This window comes from Odocoileus virginianus, chromosome 28 (assembly GCF_023699985.2).
Source record: "Odocoileus virginianus isolate 20LAN1187 ecotype Illinois chromosome 28, Ovbor_1.2, whole genome shotgun sequence".
Taxonomy (NCBI): Eukaryota; Metazoa; Chordata; class Mammalia; order Artiodactyla; family Cervidae; genus Odocoileus; species Odocoileus virginianus.
The window spans coordinates 16198158-16224571 of record NC_069701.1 but is presented as its reverse complement, the minus strand read 5'-3'; the positions used below and the strand labels follow the sequence as shown (position 1 = coordinate 16224571).

The 26414-nt window shown below is 40.1% G+C and overlaps 1 protein-coding gene across 1 annotated transcript in view; it reads right to left on the bottom strand.

Annotated features, from left to right (window-relative positions):
* INTS4 (integrator complex subunit 4) overlaps positions 1-26414 on the bottom strand; it is a 98935-nt gene that overhangs the window by 1268 nt on the left and 71253 nt on the right. The window contains exons 16-22 of the mRNA XM_020915159.2: positions 23697-23790; positions 21075-21155; positions 18468-18598; positions 10935-10994; positions 8545-8704; positions 8185-8328; positions 3040-3160 (exon numbers count right to left, since the gene is read on the bottom strand). Coding sequence (XP_020770818.2) covers positions 3040-3160; positions 8185-8328; positions 8545-8704; positions 10935-10994; positions 18468-18598; positions 21075-21155; positions 23697-23790 — 791 coding nt within the window. The remainder of the gene's footprint in view (positions 1-3039; positions 3161-8184; positions 8329-8544; positions 8705-10934; positions 10995-18467; positions 18599-21074; positions 21156-23696; positions 23791-26414) is intronic.

The window sequence follows — 26414 nt, the reverse complement described above, 5'->3', positions numbered from 1 at the left end:
ACTCCCAAGAGATCTTACCCTGCCACACCATGGAAGAAAGATCGTCACGATCCCAAAAAATTCCCAAGGTTCTGAGAGGTTCTAAGTGACTGCCCAAATCCACACTAGTGACAGATTTTGAGCTCAGTTCATAAACTGAAACACTAATCTTTCTATTAACCATGTGGCTTCAATAAAGAAGAGGGAGAGGATTTCAGCAAGACCTAACGGCAGGTGCAGAGGACAAGAACACCGCTAGCTTGGGTGTCCTCCTTGATCTTGTGTGACTGGGTAACCTCCTTACTTCATGAAAGGTGCAAGTTTCAAAGATGAGCCCAAGGGTAAGGGGTTTAAAGGGCAGCAACGAGGGCTGATAGAACAGAAAATGAACAAGGGCAGAGGTCCCAGGACTTCTCAATGCCTCCCCAGACATGTTCCCTGTTATTTCGAGACTTCTCCCTAGGAATCAAAATAGAGACAAGATCACTGTCTTCCAGGAAGGGAGGGCTGGCAGCCAGCCAGAGCAACCCAGCCAAGCCCAGACAGCAACTTCAGCAGGACCATTTACCACGGGCCCTTTCACTAGCCTTCACGTCCCTGTAATGAAACCAGCACTGCTCTCTGGTCCGAGGCTCCAGTGTCAGCTCTCCCAACAGGCTCTGCTCTTTTGTCCTAAATGGCTACTGCCAACCCTTGAACCACAACCCAGCCCTGGCTCTCACAGCACTTTCAGGAGCCAAACCCTGGTAAGGTCAGATGACTGAACCCTACCTGGTCATTAAGCCTTCCCTCACCAGCACATGTGAAGAGTGGCAATTCAAGCCACTGCCATTAGAGGAAGGGAGCAGAGAGAAAAAACAAGAGGGGGAAGACAGTGGGAAAAACAAACAAAAGATCGTCTGGGGCCAATCATGCAACCTGTTTATCATGCTTGGAAGAGTGTGTCTTTATGAGATATATATTACCACTCCACAGTCTTAAAGGAAAATGAGACAGACAGGTTAAATAACTTTCTCAGGATCACAGCAAGTAAGGCAGAATTTGGAAACTTGTCTATGTGACTCCAGGCCTGGCAGCATCCTGTCTCCCAAAAGACAGGCCCTAGGTAGGGAGCTGAGGGACTAGATGGAGGAGCCCCTTCCCAACACCAGGCCTCATCTCCTGGGTTAGGAAGAAGAAAGTGCTGGCACATTCAGAATGAGAACACATTTCACTTTAGTATCCAAGGCCAGATGGGAGGATGGTATAGTGAAAAAACAAGGCACTTAGGAAATCTACATGCAGGCCTCCAAGCCACCATTAATCGGCTATGTGGGCCTCCACTTATGCATCTAAAAAATTAAGAGCAGAATACTAACTCCCACCACAGAGTTATCTAAGAATTAAATGAATTTTTAATGCAAACTTGAAACCCTACATTCCGTTTTCATTATTTGTTGAGCATCTACTATATGTCAGGGACTAGGGACATAAGATACAGAGGTACTGGGAACACAAAGGTAAAGGTGATGAGCAAGTTTCTTGTTCTCAAGCAGCCCACATTCTAATTGGAGATAAAGCCAATAAATGCATGAGGAAACATCTGACATGAGTAAGTGCTGAGCAGAGAATTAAAACAGATTTTTAATTATGACTAGGTAGCAGCCTCTCAAAGGAGGTAACCCTGAGTGAATTATAATTTTTCAGGCTCAGGACAGCCCAAACTGTATGCCTGGTTCATGCAGTGAGCTGCTGCATGACCAGGGACAAGGCAATACACCCCTTAAACCTTTCAAGCTCTTCTGAGCTGTAATATGCTGTCTTGCCTCCCTCAGCCTTGGTCCCTGCAAAACAGTGCTGTCCCACAGCATTTCTTTCCCCATATCTAGGATCCCTCCACCAAAAGAGATTAGAATAAGGAACTCTAACTTCCTGTAGACTTGCACTGTGGCAAACAGTGCAGAACATTCCAACAGCAAGGATATGGAGTGAGGGACATTCAGGGAGGCAGATCTTGGGAAAAGCTTCCTGGCTGGAAGCTCCCTCAATTGTGACAGGCCCACTGGACCTCCAAAAGGGCTGCTCCGACATTCAATAGCATTGTTTCCTCTTTGTGAAAACTTTTATAAAGTCATCTATACCCACCTAACACCCTTAATTGGGAGAACCACTAATAATGGCAATAAACAATTATGCATGTATTCAAAAATACAGTGAAAGAAAATTCTAGAAGGCATTCATCTATTTCTAAAATAAACCAAATTTGCTGGTATTGAACACCATCTTCAGTAACCATACTTGTGAATCATCTTCAACAATTTAGGCAACACCACCAAGACCAATTCTCTCCCACATTTTAGGTTCTGCAGACTGAGTCTCTTTCTAAAGTTTCCAAAGCACCTTACAGACTGTGGAAATGGAGTGTCATTGCATTTGTATTCTCTCATTTTATCCTTTACAAATTAAAGAAAAATACTTATGTAGCTTCCATGTTATTTTGTCAAATTAACAAGTTTCTACTCAGATGCTGTAGGGCGAAGTATGAATAGATCATCTTTGCACTACCCCACAAACCAGCCCATGTGGGAAGGGAAGGCAGTAACAGTTGTCACTGTACATCTTCTGGGGGAATGAAATGAACTGTTCATATAACAAAAAGAGTGATTTTAAATTACTGGTAAAAAAAATATAAAACTGTTTAATTTCCAGAAAGACTAGTCCTCAGAATTAAGTAGTAGATTAAGAGTTGTCATCTTAATTTAGAAGGTGAGGAGACAAGATTCAGAAGGGAGAGTAGCCTGTCCAAGGTTTTGCAGCAGGTCAATTACAAAGTTACGATAAGAAAATAGTCTCCAGATGTCTAGCCCACAGTTCTTTCCATGAGACTCCATTCTATCGTAATCTTTTGAAAAAACTTTGTGCTGTGTATAATCAAAGCAATGCAGCAAATTAGTCTAAATATGCCCAATTTGAGCTTGTAAGCGCCTTAGGAAATCAAGTTCAACCCTCAGCAGGCCTGGTTCAATCACGTATTTTTCAAACTATAAAAAACAAATGCCTTGCCCCCCACGGACTTCTTACCTGTCCAGGCAGTGTGGGAGAGGAACACCTGAGTGATGAGCCGGTGCCGCCCTGGGCCAGGATTCCGAAAGTCTGCCGGCTTAGGGTGGATCATCTGAGCCTGGCCATCTGGATATAAGACCTAAGAGGTGACAGACATGAGAAAAAGAGCCAGAAGAGCCATGAGCTTTTAACAAAATTGCTGGTGACATCTGCTGTGAACCCCAAAACAGGAGGAAAAGATGACACCATCCTTCATAAGAAACTGCTCCTTGTGGGGAGGACAATCCTGTCAAAATCTCTCTACCCTCCCCCTAGTACAAGCCAGTGTGTGATAAATCTTTCCCGAATTTATGGTGAATGAGTGACAGAAATAAGGTGCCTCTATGAAGTACATAGATAAGTTAAAATATTAATCCTGATGTGAAGAGCCTTTGCAGGCACTCCCTGCTTCTTCTGGCTCTGAGTCATATCATGGCCCACCATCCATCATCAACTATCAAGTATTAAGAATAATTCTGGAACCACGCTGGTGGTCCAGTGGTTAAGAATCCGCCTGCCTGTGCAGGGGACATGGGTGCAATCCTTGGTCCAGGAAGATACCACAGATTGTGGCTCAAACTAAACCTGTGCGCCACAACTAATGAAGCCCGTGCTCTGCAACAAGAGAAGCCATCACAATGAGAAACCCATGTACCACAACCAGAAAGTAGCCCCTGCTTGCTGCAACTAGAGAAAGCCTGCCCACAGCAACAAAGACCCAGCATAGCCAAAATTAAGTACATACATACATATTTTAAAAAAGAACAATTCTGTAACTTTTCACTAGATCATAAGCAGCCAGAAAGCTGTTAATCTCTTTCTACAGAGATAGTGCTTCATGAGGGGTCTGCTCAAATCACGGGCCAGTTCTTCAAGTCTCACAAGCTGCCAAAGAGCTCTCCTCCACACTGAAGGGAGCTTCACAGTTATCTGTGTAGAGGGCCTATCACACTACACAGTGCACAAGTGAGCTGAAGGAGCAAATGAAGCACATCCTAGGAACACACCGGACCTGGGCTTTGGGAATGTACTGATGGGGTCAAGTAGGGACTGCACAAATCTTTCAACTATGAAACTCTGGGGAGGCACGTCTCAGCCCACTTGCCCCATAATCTCATCTGTCCAGAAGTGTTGGGGCATGGCAGCTGAGCTGGACAACGCTTTCTTACTGTCAGAGCTGTCCAACGACTGAGCAGCGAGTTCCCCATCTTCCAACCTATGATGGTATTCAAACAGTTTGGCCATGCATGTAGTAAAGCTACTCTGAAGGTGATTTTTCAGTAGAGTCTAGCAGATGAACCTTAAACAATCTACCTGTGATCTCATTTATGCACAACTGGTCAGTGAACTTTTTCCAGGAACAATGTGAAACAGTGGCTCTCAACCCTGGCTGCACATTAGAATCACCTATGGGCTTTTTTTTCTTTTTAATTGGAACCTATGAGCTCTTAAATAAAAAATACTGGTACTCATGAGTTCTACTCAAGATTCTGACTTAAACTGGTATAGGTTGAAGCCTGTGCATCAGTATTTTTTTTAACACATTCTGAGTAATTCGAAAGTGGAGCTAGGGTGAAGCTAATGTTGGGAGTGAGAAATAAAATACTGCCTGCCATTTCAGTAAGCAAAGGATTTTGAGCCATCAGGGACAGCAGCCACCCTCCAACTGTGAGCCTGGGGAGAACACAGGGCAGAAACAAGGAATGTCCACCATCTAGCAGTCATCGGACTGCAGTCACACCCATGGTACAGCTTGAGGAAACTCAGGATGAGAAAACAGGATACTGGCCCCAGATAGCTGAGGTGCATATCAAAGGAACGATTTCAGCGAGTCCAGATTCTTCCATCTTCCCAGATACAGAAAAGCACTAAACTCCTTGAGATATCTAGTTTTCTTTTACAAACAGTAATCTTTCATTGTGAGTACCTGGTGTTGCTGCAAAAATTCCTGTATAACCTAGTTTCCCCCACTTCCTCTTCAGAAAAATTTTCTCAGCATTAATCTGAGATGCTATCTCCCAGGCTTGAAGCCCTAAGAACATCCGCTTAAAAAAAAAAAAACCTAACTCTCCAATTCTAGGCTGTGCATTATTTTTTCAGTCGACAGAGCAAAACAAAAAAAGCTGCAGCACAACTTCACAGGCAGCTCAGAATTAGTTCCCTGCAGGTCTCATAATTTACAATAATTCCGGATGGAAAGCCAGAAGATACTGTTCCTCTACTCTCACCGCAGGCAAATATCACCATCTCCAGGCCTGACTCATCCTTACTCTCTTCCAGGAAGCCGACCCTGCCTGCTCCAAGCTACTTCTCTGTACTCACTGCCAGTGTTTATTCACATTCCCTCTGCCTGGAATACCTCGATCCTTTGCTCTTAATCATCCTTTCAGATCTAATCCATGCCACAGTATCTCCACAAGGTCTTTTTCTTCAGCCACAAATTAAGGGTTTCTCCCATAGTAGTCCTTATCTGAATAACTTATACACAGGTATGTATATATGTATATACATATATATATTGCAGGGAAGAAGCCAATTCTGACTCCATGTTGGAAACTGTTTCTTTGACTTGCTTTTATTATTATAATTATACTCAGTGGCTTGCCTGGAGGACCTTGGTCTTCTGCTTGACTGTAAACTAAAGTGCTTTTATTCAGCTCATGGAGAGATACTTTGTCCTTGTCCACCTGTGAATAGGAGAGAATAACACACCCTTCTGAAGGCTGGCCATTCCCTTGGAGATGTTTTGCAAAACTGAAGACCCTTTCACTTTACTTCCCCACTGCATCTCCCTCTCTATTCTGCCTTTTGACTTGAGTTCCTCATTGCTTCTTTCTCTCTAATTTTTGAAAGAACCTGGCATCCAGACCTCAATAAGGTGGTTATCTTGAGGCACTAGCCTGCTATCTTCTTGGTCTGCCAGCTCCCTGATTAAAGTCTCTTCTTTGCCTCAACACCTCATCTCTCAGATTCACTGGCCTGTCCTGCAGTGAGCAGAGCTGTTAGGGGAAGCACACTGACTGAAACCGCCCACCCTGGCCAGGCACCAGTGTAACCATTTGCATGAGCTGTTTTAGGACAGGAGGTCCTGGTAAGGAACATGGAACTAATAAGTCACCACCAACCAGAAGAGCTGGGGAAAGATCAAAAGGAGACACCACATGTCCAACCACCTCCCAGAATCCTCGATGGCATCCATCATGGCTGAACAAGGTGGGCACCACCAGGAAGGACTCTGAGTCAGAATGACTGGCTAAAGACAACCCGGAAACTAATCCCATCACCAAAAACCTGAGACTGCAAGCCACATGCAGAGCTGTTCTCCTGGGTTCCCTGACCCTCCTGCTCTGCACCCAGGCGCCCTTTCCCAACAAAATCTCTTGCTTTGTCAGTGCATGTGTCTCCTCAGACAATTCATTTCCAAGTGCTAGACAAAAGCCCAGTTTTGGGCGTTGGAAAGGGTCCCCCTCCTTGCAACAGAGCGAGCTTGCACTCGGTAACATATGTATCTTTTAAGTATACTGATGAATTTTTTATAGAAGCCAAAAATTGAAAATAACCCTGTAGGAAAGGAAAAATAATTTCCTCTCTACCCTTCTAGGTTCTTGTCTGAGACCCTTCTATAATAAAGGCAGATTAACAGGAGAAAAACAGATGCTTAATAACAAATACATACATATATATATATATATATACACACACACACATACACATATATATATAAATACATCTTTATATATAAAGAAGAGACCTAAGAAAACTGAGTCACTCCTTAAAACTGCCCAAGCCATCACCTTAAATACCATCTTCAGCGAAAGACAAAAGGAAGATGCTGAAGAGAAAGAGAGCCTGTTACAGGAGGCCATCAAATAAAACAAAATGAACAAGGGTAAGATTGTCAGGCAAATTTAAGTTGGCATACTCTCCACTGATGAGCTTCTAGAGATTAGCCTTCCAGATACTAAGAGGGAGAAAACTTACAAATGGAGATTTCCCTTACAAACGTAAATTTTCCTCTCTAAAAAGGGCAATTCTACTGTTTCCAGAGATTCACCTGTGTCTACAGACTCTCAAAAATAATCACTACAAAGAATCTTTGGGCCCAAAAGACTTATTTTGGGGTGGTATATTCTGTCCACCTTCATTCCCACCTTTAAAACTTCTAAGGAGCTTCACAATCCAGAAACTGAGTCTGTTAAGTCAGTCCACTATCTTACTGAATCAGTCTTAGTCTTGAGAACAGGTCATTTAAAAAGCTGTGTCTCATTTCAGGAGGCTGTGTTGCAAGTGGCTCCCAAAACTAGATCTATGTTGTGGGAGCAATCTGGTATTTAATAAGAAACCATAATATTCTTAATTCATCCTGCACCTGCCTGAACTGATGGCTGAACTTCTGTTTTACAACTGCCTGTCCACTTGGCTGTCTCTCACTGAAACTAAACATCCTGAGGGCAGGAATTCTAATTCACTTGCTGAGCACTTAGCATGTGCAACAGAGTAAACATTACTGCATGGATGGAAAAAAGGAAAGGAAGGAGAAAGGAGGGAAGGAAGAAAGGAGGGAAATGATAAATGGGTAGGACTCCTTTGGGGCTCAACTACAGAATGTTATAAACTGATTAGTGTCTATACTGAATCTCTCCCATCTCTCTAGTACATCTACCTAACTTGGGAAAAATACTCCCTTGGACAGCTTTTTCCCCACCCATAAATTTTACTCACCAAGCTGACCTAACCACAGCCTGCATGAATTTGCTTATTACAATTTGCTTATAGTCCTAAAAATAACAAGTCTTAACTTCACATTGTAAGAATAGAAGGGGCCCTGCCATTTAATGAACCCATAGTGGGGACCAAGGACTTTTCACATTAATACAACACTTCATTTCAACATTACCATTCCTACTTGTCAGTTGTAGAACCTGACTGAGACATAGAGTTTAATGAAACTTGCTCCAAACCATATTCAGCAGTAGAGCTGGGAACTGTGCCCACATTCTTGTCCATAAAAGCTTCTCTTCCTTCTCCCCAGCTTCTGTCCCTCAGGCAGAGATTACAGGGGGTGCTAAAGTGAAAAGTTTCAACACAAAGTCAGTTCTCCATGGGAATCAAAACCTGACAGACCTGGACCTTCACAGTGTTCTGAGGATCCTGCACGTGTTCCAGGGTTGCATCAACATCCAGGGCCACCACCAACCCAGACGTAAACCTCAAAGGGTTGTCTGACTCGCCTGCTGGCTCAATAATGGTGGCGGAGGCTTTGTGGATCTGTAAACAAGAAGAAAATATGATTCTAAAGCCAGGTCATCCCTGGGCAACAAAACACGATCTCCTTATCTAATGGATGGACATATGTTAGTCAAACAGAAGGAAGGCCTGAACTCAGCTGCTCCACTAAGTCAAAGAAGATCCCCAAGGTGAGCAGTTTTGATTCTCTGGACAGACCTGCACTGCAGGGGTCAAGATACCGACACAGACACTGACCTGCTCTGGAAGGGGGAGGTGTAGGAAGGCACTCTGCCGCAGCATGGTCTGCAGAATTTTGACCACTTCTGCAGGTTTGGATGTCATGAGTCGGGGCATGAGGTCAAGAAGTTTGTCCACAAAGCTGTCCTGCAGGTGGGGCAAATCAGCGATGAAACACCTGAAGGAGCAAACAGAAGCAACTAGGAATTCATTCACCACAGGCTGACCCCTGAACTTCTGCCAGGCCCTGAGGTAGGAAAAGTGAACTGGAGGAGATCATGGTTCCTGAGGAAAGCCATGCACCTATATAAGTAAGCTGGAGTGACAAAGTCATCATAATAGCCATGTTTATTAAAATGTGCCAGGCAACCTCTTGAGTGTTTTATACTATCTTATTTAATCTAGCAATCCTGTGTATTGTTAGAAATATTATTTTCCTATCATATATTCATTAATATAAAAAATATGTTTAGGCCTTACCAGGTGGTAGGTACTATTCTAGACACTGGAACATAAACACCGAGCCAAAGAGAAGAAAAAGTCTGTTTTAATGCAGCTTATAACCAATGATAAGAATACTGAGACTCAGAGAGGATAATGTTGTAATGAGGCTTAAAAAGGTTAAGTAACTTACTCCCAGCTCTGAATGATTCCATGGTACTTTGCTTTGTAAAAGGAGATAGTTAAAAAATATTTCACTGAGGGGGTGACATCAATACTGAGACTCAGAGGCTGAATTAAGGAAGAATGTACAGCTCTTAACACATTCTCATCTGTGGCAAATCAGAGCTGTCATCTTTCCAAGAATCTCTTCAATCCAACTGTGCATAAACAGACTCTCCACCTTAAAGAATCTAAAGCTATGTTTAACTAAATCAGTTTTCTGTACACCAGAAATTTATACAACACTGTAAACCAACTATAATTAAAAATAAAAATCTAAAACCAAAAATAAGGCAGGGACTTTGTAGAGATTTGAAGTCAGGATCTGAAGAGTCAAGCTAGACTGTATTATTTACTAGAGAGCAGGGCTTCCCTGATAGAGCAGCTGATGAAGAAGAGTCTGCCTGCAACACAGGAGACATGGGTTCGATCCCTGGGTTGGGAAGATACCCTGAAGAAGGGCATGGCAACCCACTCCAGTATTCTTGCCTGGAGAATCACCATGGACAGAGAAGCCCAGCGGGCCACAGTACATGGGATCACAAAGAGTCAGACATGCTGCTGCTGCTGCTATGTTGCTTCAGTCGTGTCCAACTCTGTGTGACCCCATAGACGGCAGCCCACCAGGCTCCACCATCCCTGGGATTCTCCAGGCAAGAACACTGGAGTGGGTTGTCATTTCCTTCTCCAATGCAAGAAAGTGAAAAGTGAAAGTGAAGTTGCTCAGTCGAGTCCGACTATTCGTGACCCCATGGACTGCAGCCTACCAGGCTCCTCCGTCCATGGGATTTTCCAGGCAAGAGTACTGGAGTGGGTTGCCATTGCCTTCTCCGGAGTCAGACACGACTGAGCGACTAAACACAGCACAGCACAGCATAGCCCCTACTGGTGAGGGTAGTACTGCAACCTAGCCCTGTAGGAAGCTGTCATCATCCAAACGAAAAAAGCCTGAAAAGCAAAGAGTCTTTCAAACCTGTAGAGTCAGGTTTGGTAAAGTTCAGGGGGTTAGGAACAAGGAGTGGAAGAATGAAACGTTAGATTTCAAAAGTATTACATTTTAAATTCTTATAAATCCTTCTTCCCAGTATTGAATAGCCTGCATACCACACGTCTGGTCACTACTTTGACTCCTACTGTTTCACCAAGCCTTCCACTCATTGACTGCATCAGTTTTAGCCAATTAACTTCACAAAGAATCCTCAGAAAACATATCTAGGCTACAAAATAAAAGCTACCTACAGAATTATGGAACAATATTTTGTAGATAAGAGAGGAAACATGCAACTTACAGAACCACAGTGAAAAAATAGACAAGTTGTAACTTTTGCATTTTTCCACATATTTGTCTTTTTCTGGCCCAGCTGAGTACTGAATCAAAACATTCAATAATTTCTGATGTTTTTATTATTATGCTGTATGTTTAGCTAACTTAGGAAGTTTACATACCAGTAAAGAAAATACAATTATCTCTCAGTATTTGTGGCAGATTGGTTCTAGGACCCCTAGTACATACCAAAATCCATGGATGCTCAAGTCCTTTACATAAAATGGAATAGTACCGTCAGGCCCTCCATATCCATGAATGCAGAAGCCGCTGATACTGACAGCTAACTGCATACAAATTAGGGCACACTGGCTACAAGGGCTAAACCAAGGATTCTGGTTGTGATCACTCCTGTTTCCCTATAAGTGCAATTCTCTATGTAAGCAAGATTTAATAAGCTAGAAGGTGATCAAACACTTACCTCTGAAAAAAGTCTACTTCCTGTAAAAATTTTTCACACATTCCGAATAAGGGGTCAACTCTGTAGAAGAAAAAAAAACAACAAAACAAACAAATAAAAACCCATGTTATTTGAAATCCAAGAACTGAGTAGTAAAGACCAAAGTCCCAGAAACTGAACCTACATGGAAAGACAATGAGCATATTACACTAAAAATTCTATTTCTCTTAAAGGACTTCTAAAGGACCTACAGGGAAACATTTGTCAGCAACCCAAGACCCAATTAAAACAGTACAGTGCTCATTAGGCTCAATGAATATTCAAAATCGAAGACTATCACAGGCACACTGGGCACCAGATTGGGTTCAGATATAGGACAGGGCAGTGCAATGCCACGTTCCTCCGTGCAGCAGCCCAGGCAGCAACCCACAGAGCTCTCTGGGAGTTTTGACAGCTCAGGTTCAAGGAGATGAGATCTACATCAGGCCAATGTGGAGGCCATTTTCACAGAGAAACCTCATGCCTCATAGGTGCTAATATCTCTTGAAGTAACCCACAATTATACCTTCCAGGGTACCTAAAGGGGTATGCTCAGTTGCAAGAATCACTGCACTCAGTGAAGGCCAAAGCTTTGGCATCTGCATCAGGTAATTAGAGTTCACTGATAGTTCCTTCTTGTTGTTGCTGTTCAGTCACTACGTTATGTCTGACCCTTTGTGAACCCGTGTACTATAGCCAGCAGGCTCCTCTGTGCATGGAATTCTCCAGGCAAGCACACTGGAATGGGTCGCCACTTCCTTCTTGAGAGGATCTTCCCAACCCAGGGATCAAACCTGAGTCTCCTACATGGGCAGGCAGATTCCTTACCACAGAGCCATCTGAGAAGTCCAATAGTTCCTTCTAGTCTATATGTAATTTTCTTAGAGATCATTTTTACCACAGCAGAGTCATCTAGTAATAGAGATGATGTGATCAGGTTTCCGGGAAACAGATTTGGAAACCAAAGGTCACATTCTCACGCAAAACGGAAAAAAGATTTTGTTACTACTTTGCACACAGACATAGACCATATTCTTTCCTCTCTATCTTGGCTTCTTTGGCCTCACAGTACTTTAAACTTAAATGTATACCTAATTTAGCCCAGGCAACATGCCAGGTCAAAGTAACTTACTAATCAAAGAATAGATTTTTCCGTTGATCGTGGTGCATTTTATTTCTTGTAATTTCTGCATGGAATGTTCCATTTATTTTCATTAACACATCATTAATTGAAGGAATACAGCTCCAGTGAATAAAAAACAAACACTTTCCTTATATAAAAACATGTAAGAGGGACTGCCCTGGTGGTACAGTGGATAAGAAGCCACCTGCCAGTGCAGGGACGTGCACAACTACTGAGCCTGTGCTCTACAGACCTCGAGCCTACTGCTGAAGCCCGGGCGCCGTGAGCCTGTGCTCCACACCACGAGAAGCCACCACAAATAGAGAACGCCCTGGGCAGCAACAAAGGCCCAGTGCAAGCTAAAGAAAAGTAAGAGTGTGGGACCAAGGTTCTTAATAATCCAGCATTTCCTGAAACAAGCAGCTCTTCAATAACTATTTGTTGAATGGATATATAAATGATAAATGGCAAATAGAAATGTATTCTAAAAGCAACATTAATCTGAATTATTTTCCTAAAAAGTGTGTAGCACTTGAATCTTCCTTAACTCTGAAAAACTACCAGAAGTGGAACTGAAATTTGCTAGTGAGGTTAACCAACCAAAGACCACCAAGGATGAGAGGGCTAGAGAGGACAACTCCAGCTATGTAGAGGCTGAACTGAAAGCAAGTGAGCCAAGTAGTACATTTTTTGGCCTGCTTACATACAACTAGTTTGGAGAATTTTCAAGCAGTAAAATATGAAAGGATTTGAGAACTCGTTCCAAACCCCCAAACAGAGTAGGTAGCCTCACCTACATGTTACATGAAGTAGGCCTCTACCACTAAGAACCCCCCATTTTCAGTGTAAGAGCAAGGCCCACTAGGGAAAACCAAACACTGACCTATAACTGTTAGGTAAGCCAATATCAATTACCAATTTAAATTGGTCTAAACTTTCACTTATAAGTATAAAAACACAATGAAAAATTACTAGATGTTATAAGGATGATCAGGAGCTGTCAAGGAAACCAAGAAGACCTCAATGAGATAATATCAAGGCAAAAAAGCACAGAAACCTTTTTTAAAAATTCTAATAAACAATCTCAGTAAGACTGAAGAGAAGATTTGAAACGATATTGCAATGATAAAGCAAGAAAAACTGCTACAAAAAAGGTACAGAAATAAACAATAATACTGAAATCAATTCAACAGTTGAACACTAAAAGGAAAAATGATGAAAACTGAAATGGTAAATTAAAAGAGCATGCTGAGGAATTTACTCAGAATCTAAAGTAGAAAAAGAAACTGAAATTATGAGAGAAAATATACAATGTAGGAAAAATAGAGCCAGATGATACAATATCCAGTATGACAGATTGAAGTGGATAGAAGAAGAAGTAATTAAAGAAATGATAGAGGGGAAAAAAACTCTGAGATAAAACAGAGCTAAGACTTCAAAGTCCCACTAAAGGTCAGTAAGAGCAAGCAAAGAAAACACAGACATATTCAGAAATTTCTGAATTCTAAAAAGAAAAGTTTGCAGCTTTGAGAAAAAATAAGCTAACTACAAAGGAAAGAGAACAAAACAGATATAGTAATATTTAGTTCTGAAAGAACTCCATTCCCATATGAAAGCAAAAGAAAGCTTTAGATATGCAAAGTCTCAATGAGTACACTACTTATGTACTTATTCTAAAAAACAATCACTAGTGAATGTGTTCCAGTCAGATACACAGCGAATTAGAACAGGGAATTTTAAAAGGCAACTGTAGGGACTTTCCTGGTGGTCCAGTGGCTAAGATTCTGAACTCCCAATGTAGGGGGCCTGGGTTCCAACCCTGGTGAGGGAACTAGATGCCACGTGCTAGAATTTAAAGATCCTGCATGCAGCAACTAAGACCAAACAGCCAAATAAATAATTTTTTTTAAAAAGACAACTGTAGTACAAAAACAGAAGTGGTGGGCAAGTTGGAGCTAAATAATTTTGACAATGTACTTATAAAGATTGATGCATATTTTAAGAAAGAATTCATAAAATAAAACATACATGAAAAACTATAATTCAACATACTGGACAGCACAAGGAACTATAGCTATTATCTTGTAATAACTTTTAATGAAGTATGATCTGTAAAAATAGTGAATACCTGAAACTAATATTGTAAATCAGCTATAATTTAAAAAAAGGATAATCTGAAACTAAATTCTAAATTATTTAACAATGTGAAACTAGAAAATAAAAGTATACTTAAACTTGTATTTTGATTAAATGTGGTTTTGATAAAGGTGATCATAAATTCTATTTTTAATGCTAATAAATATAAGGTCAATCAATTTACTAAAAAATATAAGAGTAAAAATACTATTTATTCAACTAAAAAGAGCTAACATTTATTAAGTGTTTATTCTTAATGTGTCAGGCAGTATTTTAAGGGCTTTACATATAAAAATTCAATAATCCTTACAATAACTTTATGACAGAGATTCAGGTACTAACATTGTCCCAGTTTAACTTACAGGAAACAAATTGAGAGACATTCTTTTTTTTTTTTATGTGTACTATAATTTATTTAACCAGTTCCCATTGCATTGCTCTCAATTTTTCACATTTTTTTTTCTTTTTTTTTTTCACCCCACAGGCGCCCCGGGGGGTTCCCACCCTCCCCCTAATTTTTCACATTTATAAACAACCCTGAAATGAATGGCTTTATCTACAGATTTTTGAGTACCATATGGCCTTACTATAGTTAAGTTTCTAGATGAGAAAATATTAGGCCAAAAGATTTCTATATCTTAAATTTTAATAGCTTTTGCCCAAACCTTGCCCAAGGTTACTAAGTTTGCAAATGGTGGAGTTAAGATCTGAATCTAAGCTATGAGGCACCCCAGCCCTCTGAACCATTATTATGTTCTACTGTCTCTAATTTGAATAGTTTAAAATTTGAATAGTATAAAACCTCCAAACCCCTGGAAGAAGAGAGAAACAAAACAATCAATCCAGCAAAAATCAAGGAAAAAGAAAAAGAAGCAGGAATGCGTACAAATGGAAAATATAAAATATAGTATGAGGGACTTCTCTGGCGGTCCAAAGCAGGTGGCATGGGTTTCACTTCTGGATTTTACATGCCACAGAGAAGCAGCAAAGCAAAAAAAAAAAAAAAAAAAATGAGTAGAGACCTAATATATTGGAATCTTATTAACAACATGGAAACATGAAATATCATATTGCTGGATCAAGTAAAAATAAGGCACAACAGACAAGTATGTTATGATTCAATCTATATTAAACATACATATTTATAATCTAAACAGATACTTAGGGGTTTTACAAGGGGTAGATTACCAGAGAACAAAATGTTTGCTTAATCTGCAATATTTGAATGTTTAAAATAATTCTATACAAACTGAAAAGGAAATCCATTTTCTTTAATAAAAAAGTGTAGATGCTATCACAAGCACTTATATTTTCTCAGCTACAACTGGCACATAGCATGGATTTAACATTTGCTAAATGAATGTATGGCTATCTCTAAAATTAAGGTACCACCTGACCTTATCAGGTCACCATCAAGATAAGCAAAGAAATAAAACAACACTCAGAATGTTCTTCCTAAAAAAAAAAAAAGAATGTTCTTCCTAATGTGTTTTTTAGGTGCTTACTTAAACACTCATATATTTGTTTCTCTACTTGATTTTAGTCTAACACAACTAGTGGACTGAGCATTAAATGTGTCTTCTGTCTGATAACAAGTTCCCTAAGTTCATATTATATATATGAAATCTTTGGTGCCATCACTCTTAAGATGCACTTTTATGAGACACCAAGAAACAAAAAACACTTTCAATCAAACTACAGAACATCATTAAAATATCTGATTTCAGAGAAGTTAAATTTTTTAAATGAACATTTCAGAATCAATGAAATAGCAATTCTCATTCTCAGAAAGTCTAACAACTACCATTATAATGAAGTCTAACTATGTACCAAGTACCATGTTGATGATTTTACACATTTTACCCCATTCATTCTTCATGGCAGAAGACATTAAGAAGAGGTGGTAAGAATACACAGAAGAACTATACAAAAAAATCTTCACAACCCACATAATCACAATGGTGTGATCACTCACCTAGAGCCAGACATCCTGGAATGCGAAGTCAAGTGGGCCTTAGGAAGCATCATTATGGACAAAGCCAGTGGAGGTAATGGCATTCCAGTTGAGCTATTTCAAATCCTAAAAGATGATGCTGTAAAAGTGCTGCACTCAATATGTCAGCAAATTTGGAAAATTGAGCAGTGGCCACAGGACTGGAAAAGGTCAGTTTTCATTCCAACCCCAAAGAAAGGCAATGCCAAAGAATACTCAAGCTACCACACAATTGCACTCATCTCACACGCAAGCAAAGTAATGCTCAAAATTCTCCAAGCCAGGATTCAAAGGTATGAAAACCATGAACTTACAGATGTTCAAGCTGGATTTATAAAAGGCAAAGGAACCAGAGATAAAATTGCCAACATCTGTTGGGTCATCAAAAAAGCAAGAGAGTTCCAGAAAAACATCTACTTCTGCTTTATTGACTATGCCAAAGCCTTTGACTGTGTGGATCACAATAAACTGTAGAAAAGTCTTAAAGAGATGGGAATACCAGACCACCTTAACTGCCTCTTGAGAAATCTATATGCAGGTCAGGAAACAACAGTTAGAACTGGACATGAAACAACAGACTGGGTCCATATTGGGAAAGGAGTACATCAAGGCTGTATATTGTCACCCTGCTTATTTAACTTCTATGCAGAGTACATCATGAGAAACACTGGGCTAGATGAAGCACAAGCTGGAATTAAGATTGCTGGGAGAAATATCAATAACCTCAGATATGCAGATGATACCACCCTTATGGCAGAAAGTAAAGAAGAACTAAAGAGCCTCTTGATGAAAGTGAAGGAGGAGAGTGAAAAAGTAGGCTTAAAGCTCAACATTCAGAAAACTAAGATCATGGCATCTGGTCCCATCACTTCATGGCAAACAGATGGGGAAACAGTGGAAACAGTGACAGACTTTTTTTGGGCTCCAAAATCACCACAGATGGTGACTGCAGCCATGAAATGAAAAGACACTTACTCCTTGGAAGAAAAGTTATGACCAACCTAGACAGCATATTCAAAAGCAGAGACATTACTTTGCCACCAAAGGTCTATCTAGTCAAACCTATAGTTTTTCTAGTAGTCATGTATGGATGTGGGAATTGGACTATAAACAAAGCTGAGCGCCAAAGAGTTGATGCTTCTGAACTGTGGTATTGGAGAAGACTCTTGAGAGTCCTTTGGACTGCAAGGAAATCCAACCAGTCCATCCTAAAGGAAATCAGTCCTGAATATTCTTTGGAAGGACTGATGCTAAAGCTGAAACTCCAATACTTTGACCACCTGATGCGAAGAGCTGAGTCATTTGAAAAGACCCTGATGCTGGGAAAGATTGAAGGTGGGAGGAGAAGGGGACGACAGAGGATGTGATGGCTGGATGGTATCACCGACTCGATGGACTTGAGTTTGAGTAAATTCCGGGAGTTGGTGATGGACAAGGAGGCCTGGCGTACTGCAGTTCATGGGGTCACAAAGAGTTGGAAATGACTGAGCGACTGAACTGATTCTTCATGGAAACTTTATGAGATAGATGCTGTCATCATTCTCATTTTACAGGCGGGGAAACAAGGCACAGAGAGGCAGAAAAAAAAAAAAAAAAACCTGCCTGTAATCAAACAATGAGTAAGTAGAAAGGTCAAGATTTGAACAAAGTAGTCTCACAGCACCAGACAGTCTCAAAATTTGTCTGCTGCCTGAGACAAAGCACTAGTCTCTTCAAAAGAGAAAACAAAATGGTTCAGGCACTAAATTCTTAAATCTATCAGGGATCATATAGTACACTTTGTGGCCAGATGAAATCTTATGCTCTGCTGTAGGCAATGGAGAGCCACTGAAGGGTTTTGCTAGGAATCTAATATGATCTAAGAATGGAATTTGGAATATCTCAAGAAATGAAGAGCTTGCAATATCCCTTAGGTGAAAAGTAACACTGAAAGTGTTAGTCCTTCAGTCATGCCTGACTCTCTGTGACCCCATGGACTGTAGCTCCCCAGACTCCTCTGTCCATGCCATTTCCCAGGCAAGATTACTGGAATGAGTTGCCATTTTCTTCTCCAGGGGTTCTTCCTGACTCAGGGATCAAACCCAGGTCTGTTGCATTGTAGACGGAATCTTTACTCTCTGAGCCACCAGGGAAGTCCATCCCTTATGTAATCTTTCTGAAATATAATTTCATGCATCATTAACCTTGGTGAGATCTCTGAACGCATTTTTAGGTGTCTTTAAAAGGACTGGGCCACCCTTTTTTTGCCAACCACACATCTTACCCTCGAGCAGTCCGTGCTGTTACTATAAGTTGCAAGGCTTTGGCCTGCAGCCTCATGTGATGGATAATCACCACCTGCTTGTTCTCCACGCCACTATACATGAACTCCATTTTATAGGTTTCTTCCATGATCTATAAGGAAAACAGCAGCACAGAATTCTAAGTGAAACTAGATCTGAACAGAGGTTTTTTTTTTAAAGCCTCTGCTTTAATTCTGAGCTGAGATTTTTAAGTGCCTATGTTGACAGAAATTGATATAATTTGAGAGAAATTAATATATATGTTGAGAGAAATTAGTAAGTCGTGAAAAGAGAATAAATTATTTTGTCAATTAAAATAAACTCATCTGGTAATATTATTCAGTTGATGACAGACAGATATGAAAGTTTACCTACTGATAACACTGTAAAGCACTGCTTGTAACTCTAAAGCAAACTCACTGTGCGTGGCAGCAAATGGATATGTACAGAAACATAAACCTCAAGAAAGGCCCTCAAGAATTTAGTGTCAGGAACCATGACCCAGCTGTTAGTCATTTAGTCTGCTCCACGAGCTGGGTCTGTCAGAGGGATTTTAGGGAGGGAATCAGTGCAGAAAACAGTATCAGTCATCTCAGCTCAAGCCCAGTGCATCTTAAGCTCTTGTTCCATTCTATCCAAGGTAGCGACTCCCCTCTAATGATGTTTCTCTTTCCTTCCTGTGTTTTTTGAAGGCACTGAGTCAGAGAAATGACTCCAGGTTCTCCTACAACTGACAGTAAGATATATTTCCTAATGACACGGTGCTTCAGTTTCCTTAACTGTAAATGCAGAAGACACAGCACCAACATAATAAAATTTAAAGGATTAAACGGGGCATGGAAGGTGATTAACAGTAACTGTCACATGAAAGTGAAGTATTAGTCATTCAGTCGAGTCTGGCTCTTTGTGACCAATGAACTATACTGCTAGGCTCCTCCATCCATGGGATTTTCCAGGCAAGAATACTGGAGTGGGTTGCCATTTCCTTCTCCAGGGGATCTTCTTGATCCAAGGATTGAACCTAAGTTTCCCATCTTGCAGGCAGACTCTTTACCATCTGAGCCACCAAGGAAGCCCAACTGTCACATAGCAATGGGAATCCCTTTCTGTCTTCCAGAATACTGCTCCCTGGTCCAATCGCTCCCAACACGGCCCATCTCCATCTCCAGCCTGTAGTCATTAAGTTTACCCCCCTACAAGCCATGGCAGGTCTGAGAGGGGGGCCAGATTAGAGATCAAGCGGACTAGTGGAAAGAAAGCAGACTCTAGGTATCAGAGGATCTGAGGTCAAGTCTCTGATTTACTACCTATAGCTCGCTGATTATAACCTTGCTGAGTGCTGTTTCATCTGTAAAATGGACTCAATACTTATTGCTACCCAATGGGATCTGTGTGTGTATAGCCGTGCCATCAGAGAAGGCAATGGCAACCCACTCCAGTGTTCTTGCCTGGAGAATCCCAGGGACGGTGGAGTCTGGTGGGCAGATGTCTATGGGGTCGCACAGAGTCAGACACTACTGAAGCGACTTAGCAGCAGCAGCAGCTGTGCTATGCCCCTTTCAGGATCTTAGTTCTCTGACAGGGACTGAACCCGTGCCCCCTTCATTGAAAGCACAGAGTCCTAACCACTGGACTGCCAGGAAGTTCCACCTAATGGGATTATTATTAGGATTAAGTAAAACAGACTTGAAATCATTTCGTGAACTATAATGTAACAATTATAGTCACCACCATTTGCTTCCTACTGGGTCATAATTAGTCATATATAAACTTACTATTAGGAAGACATAACCCAGAAGAGTTCCCAAATGCCAATATCCATAAATGAAGGGAAATTGCTCAAAACTAGAAAAGAAAGACACTTAAGGCAAGTAAAATTAAATTCTACTTAATGAACTGAGGAGAAACATAAGGACCTTTAAATATTCAAAAGATGGTTAAAGAAATGAGAGAGATGGCACAGGCTGAAAATATAAACAACCTCAAACTGAGTGCAGCTACATTTTCAGATGAAATATTCATAATATTATAATTCAATTTTAGTATATCTGAAATTTGTTGTTGTTTAGCCACTAAATTATATCCAACTCTTTTGCAACCCCATGGACTACCAGGCTCCTATAGCCCACCAAGCTCCTCTATCCGTGGGATTGCCCACGCAAGAATACTGGAGTAGGTTGCCGTGTCCTTCTCCAGGGGATCTTCCCAACCCAGGGATCAAACCTGCATCGCCTTCACTGGCAGGCGGATTCTTTACCACTGAGCCAACAGGGAAGCCCCCATTTCTGAAATACAAATTAATAATTTTTGAGAACACAAAATAAATCTTAGATATCGGGGAGATTAAGTAACCTGCTCTATATCACCCAGCAAATCAGAGGCAGACATGGGAACAGAACCGAAGTCCCCTGACTCGAAAGCCAGGGCTGTGTCCCCTAATTATGCTGCTCCTCGTATCACTAACTTCTGTCACAGGCTGAAAGTGGGGAGCCCAGCAGAGCCTTGTGAAGTCCTCTGACTCTAACTAACTTACAGAACACAATTTCTGGACAAATACCTATCTGAGGAGAAGGTCTCAATAAGCTTACCTGTTTTGCTGCTGCTGAGGCCAAATCACTCTGCTTCAAATATAAAGGGGCAGCCACATTCCACAGCTTTTCCTGTAGGGCCTAACAAGTCAGCAGAAGACAGGACACAGAGGTCAGAAAGACTGCCATACCATTTGAGACTTAGGTGTTTGTTTTGCTTTGAAAATTTACTGTGATCAAGACTTTCTCTCAGTCTTACTCTTTTAAGCCAATAAGCCTTACCTGTTACGACAGAGTGGAAACCAATGATTTGGGCCAAATGCAATCCTCCCCGTTCAATTCTTGGCCCAAAGTCCCCATGCCCCAGACCAGAGAATGCAAGCAGAGTGCAGGAGACATGAAGGCCTCATCACAATGTCCAGGCAGGCTAGGCTTCTGAGGCTCTGGGACCTCCTAATCTCAAAGCCCATAGACTATCCTGACAGCCCAGACCCCTTGACTTGATTCCTTTTTCTTTGCTCTATGCCCACTATCTGTGAACAGCCCCATCACCTGACCAACATACTCAAATAAAAAATCAAGAAGCTTTCCTAGATTCCTTGCTCTCTAACTCTCTATATTCAAAACTATCACTTAGAGCCATGAATTTTACCTTTCATCTCTCTTCTCTCCTATCCATCCATATGGCGTCTCATCTAAACCTCTGCTATAGTCTCTTATTTTCATAGTCCTTCTTAATTATAGACATAATGACAGTTCAGAAAACCTAGACTTACACTGTACAATAGAAATATAATAACATAAGCCATGGATGTGATTTTATATTTTCTAGTAGTTACATCTCTGAAATTTAAAAAAAAAGAAAAATAACAATAACCAAAAACAGTAAAAAGAGACAGGTGAAATTAATTTAACAATACAGTTTATTTAACCCAGTTTATCATATCACTATGCAATCAATATTTTAAAAATTATTAACAAGATAGTTCAAATTTTCTCATACTAAATCTAAGAAATCCAGTGTGTATTTACACTTACAGCACATCTCAATATGAACATTTAAAGTGCTCAACAGTTACATGTACCTAGTGACTATCAGACAGTGGCAAGTCTGGAGTAAAAAAATAGAAATTTTTAAATTATACTACTAAATTATACTACCACTAACAGAGTTACTGTTTTCAAATATTTGCTTCCAATAATTTCTCATATACATGCTTTTTATATAGTTGTAGTCAGAAATCAGAGTAATTTTGTATGCTCTTTGGGGTGTGTGTGCACTAAGTCACTTCAGTCAGTTCTAACTTGTTGCAATCCTATGGACTGTAGCCCACCAGGCTTCTCTGTCCGTGGAATTTTCCAGGCAAGAATACTGAAGTGGGTTGCCATTTCCTCCTCCAGGGGATCTTCCTGACCTAGGGATCGAACCCACACCTCTTAGGACTCCAGCATTGGCAGGTGGGTTCTTTACTACTAGCGCCACCTGGGAAGCATTTGAGTACGTAACATTATATCACATTTTGAAGTAATCTCTTCTCTTTCCCTACTAAAGAAAAGTAGATTCTTTTCAAAGGCCTTTTTGTATTCCAATGCAGAAGACAGGAAGCCAAGGAAGAAGGAAGAAGACCAATGATGACATGGCACTCACTATGTACCAGACAATAGACCAAGGATTTTCACATGCTGCTTGCTACCAATTCTTACCTGGGTAGAGTAATTATTAGCCTTATTTTATAGAAACTTGGAAAAGCCAAATAACTGTGTAAAGGTGCATAAAGGAACTTTGGGGCGTAATGGAAATGTTCTACATCTTAACTGTGCTAGTGGTTACAAAGGTATATATATTTGAATGAATCTATCTAGCCAATTTAGGACTGTTTAAATCCCAACCTACTTCAGTGTACACATCCATCTTCACATGTATACATACACCTACATCACCCTAAAATCACATATCTTACAGTGTATAATAATTTCTGACTCCTCCATTTATTCTGACTTTGGTCAAATATCACTAGCAACTTTGAAGACTAACAACACTTAGAACTAAAGCCAAGGTAAAGTCTTATCAAGTGAGAGGGCTCTCCCAAATCAGAAGTCTGAATTAATAGCAGGACTCTGCTGCAGAAGCTGACAGCTATTAAGCTAGTTTAATTGGTTTTCAACTCAGTAAACTGAAACAGTTTTTTGGTACTAACTTTGGTACTAATTTGGTACACACACACACACATACATATATATACATGTAATCTACCTACCTAGTATGAAATGCCAGCAAGTTGGCCCTTTTAGGAGCAATGAAATCAACTTTGACTAATTTGACTTTGATAAAATGAAATTAGCATTACAAATATATATATAGATAAGTTTATATAAGATCTTTGCTAATCAAATGATTAAAAAACAGTTAAAATTGTTGGGATTCTAATGCAACTGATAATCCAATCTGCTCCAATTATATAATAAAAGAATTCTCCCAAATTAAAAAATTAAAGTTCCTATATGAGTTAACAATTCTTTAATTAGAGACAAATGTAATTATACTTCAGAGTACATAATTTCCCCATTGCTAAGCAGTTGCATAAGACCATATATTTTTCCACTTAAGGCCTCAAACACTGCTGAATCCATTAAAGTGCATTCTTAGCATCATATTCAAGAACAAAATGGATTCAAACCAACCTTAATGAGAAGCAGTTGACACCTAAGATAGGTAGCAGAGAAGTCAGCTACTCCTGCCAATTCAGACTGAAGCTCTCCAAGCCTTTGCAGATCCCTGCCATAAATAAAACCCCAAGTCAAACAGAGAATAAGGATAATGACAACAATTAAAGATCATGTCAAAAGCATTTACCATTTTATACCTAGCAAATTGTTTAAAAAAAAAATTTAAATGACAGAACCCAGTGCTGAAGTGGTTATAATGAAACTGGTTCATTTATATTTTGATAGCAGTTTAAGTTGATATATTTCTTCTGGAAAGTAAAACTGTAATACATTACAAAGGCACATATATAATCAAATAATTTGATAAGTAGTTTTATCCTGAGAAATAGCAGGGAAATATTCAAAACAAATGAAGTGTTTTATGCCCTACAATATTCACTGTTGTATGGACTATTATAGTAAAACACAGTAATTATTTAAATATTTAATGGTAGAGGAATTATTAAATAAATTACTGTACATCCATCCAGTCAATGGAATATTCTACAAGCATTAAAACATAATATGGTAATAAGGTATATGATCTCAATTACATAAAAACTATATATATATACATATACACACACACATAAGAAAAAGACAGCAAACTGTTTTCTGGATAGAGGAATTAGGGTATTTTTGTTGCCTTCTCCCAACTATGCTTTATTTTCCAAATGTTTTACACAATGGACAGGTATGTTTTATATCATCAGAAAAAAATTTTTTAAAGTATTGTAGTGGGCTCTATTGGCTGCCTACCTAATTTATGCTCTACTTCTTCCTAATAATGTGAACCCTTCCTACTAAGTGAACCCTGATTTTGTTCAAGAGATGTCCCCAAACCTAGTTCTAGGTAGAGTCCAACTGGATTAAACCAATTGGTACATGTCATCTCCCTGGTTATTTGACCTTATCAGTCCTACTTAGAAGGAAAGGTTTTATTCTTTTTTTTTTTTTTGGCTGTGATGTGTGGCATGCGACAATCTTAGTTCCTGACCAGGGATCAAACCTGTGTCTCCTGCAGTGGAAGCGTGGAGCCCTAACCACTGGGACCCCCAGGAAATCCCCTGGAAGGACTCATATTTGAAACTTGAAGCAGGTTTGATGGTGGTCTCCAAATCACTCATGTTCCCGTTTTCTCTCTTACTAAACTGAATGTTTTATAGTCCTGATTACCAATGGCAGCCATACTGTAACTCTAAAAAAAGCCTTGGGATAAAGCAAATGTTGAGGACAAGAAAAATCCAAAGAGGCAGATAGAAACTGGATCCTTAATAATATAAATGAACTACTTAACCATAGCATACTTAGAACTAACAATCCATCTCAAGAAAATTCACAGAAAGCTGCCTGGTTTTTTAAGATCCATATCAAGATTTCATATAGTAATCGTAACTGTGAGAAACCTAAAGATTTGGCTAGTGAGAGAAGTTAACTCTTTTCAGGGCTGCCATAATATATCAAGTTTCAGAGCAGTCTGTACAAAACTGTCCACTGTCCTCTTATCTCGGGCAACTTTCTGATAGCTAGTGCTGCCTCCTGAGGACCTTGATACCAAAAAGGAGATGCCCCGGAAAGGGACAAAGAGGGAATTATTTCCAAAGTGACTGAATAAATTGGGGTCTGTGGCTTACACTATTGTCTCTGAGTTTTGGTGGTTTGAGATGATCCTGGAGAGCCTGCTCATGTGTGGAAATCTATCACAACAAACGGCAAGACCCTGTACTAGCTAACCACACCTGTAAAATGGCATTTTGGTGGCCAGCTGGTCTCTCCCTTTTTGCACCACTAATACCTATCTTGCAAAAGATGGCCCTGAATCATTCTACTTTGGAACCATATGTTCTACAGACAGATTCTGCCTTCTCTTGCATTACAGAGAACACTGACAAGCTGACTACACATTAGCTGACCGTTCCCAAGTGTTAAGTCATTCTACCATCCTTGGACCGTAACTAACGATTATTCTGAGTCGCAGAAAACAAGATGCTACCCAACTAGCTACAGGAAATCTGAACTATTATACAAACAAAAACAGAAATTTTCTAGCCCTGCTCAAAACATTCTGTGTCCCAGTGTTTCCTCCCTGTATCTTTTTATGCCCACAATCCTTAGGAAGCCTCAGTTCAGACATTCATCAGGAGGCTATGGACTCGTTAATGAAAAAGGTACAAAAAGCACCGCCTACGTGCACTGTACTAGGTGTGAGGGGTGTTTCCTTACTTGAGCTCATTTAATCCCTACAATGTGACCTGCAATTACAGGCATACTTCAGAAAATCATGGGTTCAGTTCCAGACCACCACAAATAAAGCAAATATCACAATAAAGTTAGGCATGCAAACTCTTTCCCTGTACACATAAAAGTCATGTTTATACTACACCAGAGGTTACTAAGTGAGCAACAGCACTGTGTCTAAGAAAACAATACAAGTACCTTAATTTAAAAACAATTTTTGTTAAAAAATGCTAACGATCATCGGAGACTTCAGCAAGCTATAATCTTTTTGCAATAGTTACACTAAAGATCACTGATCACAAATGACCATAACAAATATGATAATAATGGAAAAGTCTTAAATATTGTGAGAATTATCAGAATGTGAAAAGAGATACAAAATGAGCAAATGATGCTAGAAAAATGACAATGACTTGCTTGACACAAGCTGCCATGGAGTTTTGCCCCATCCCCCCA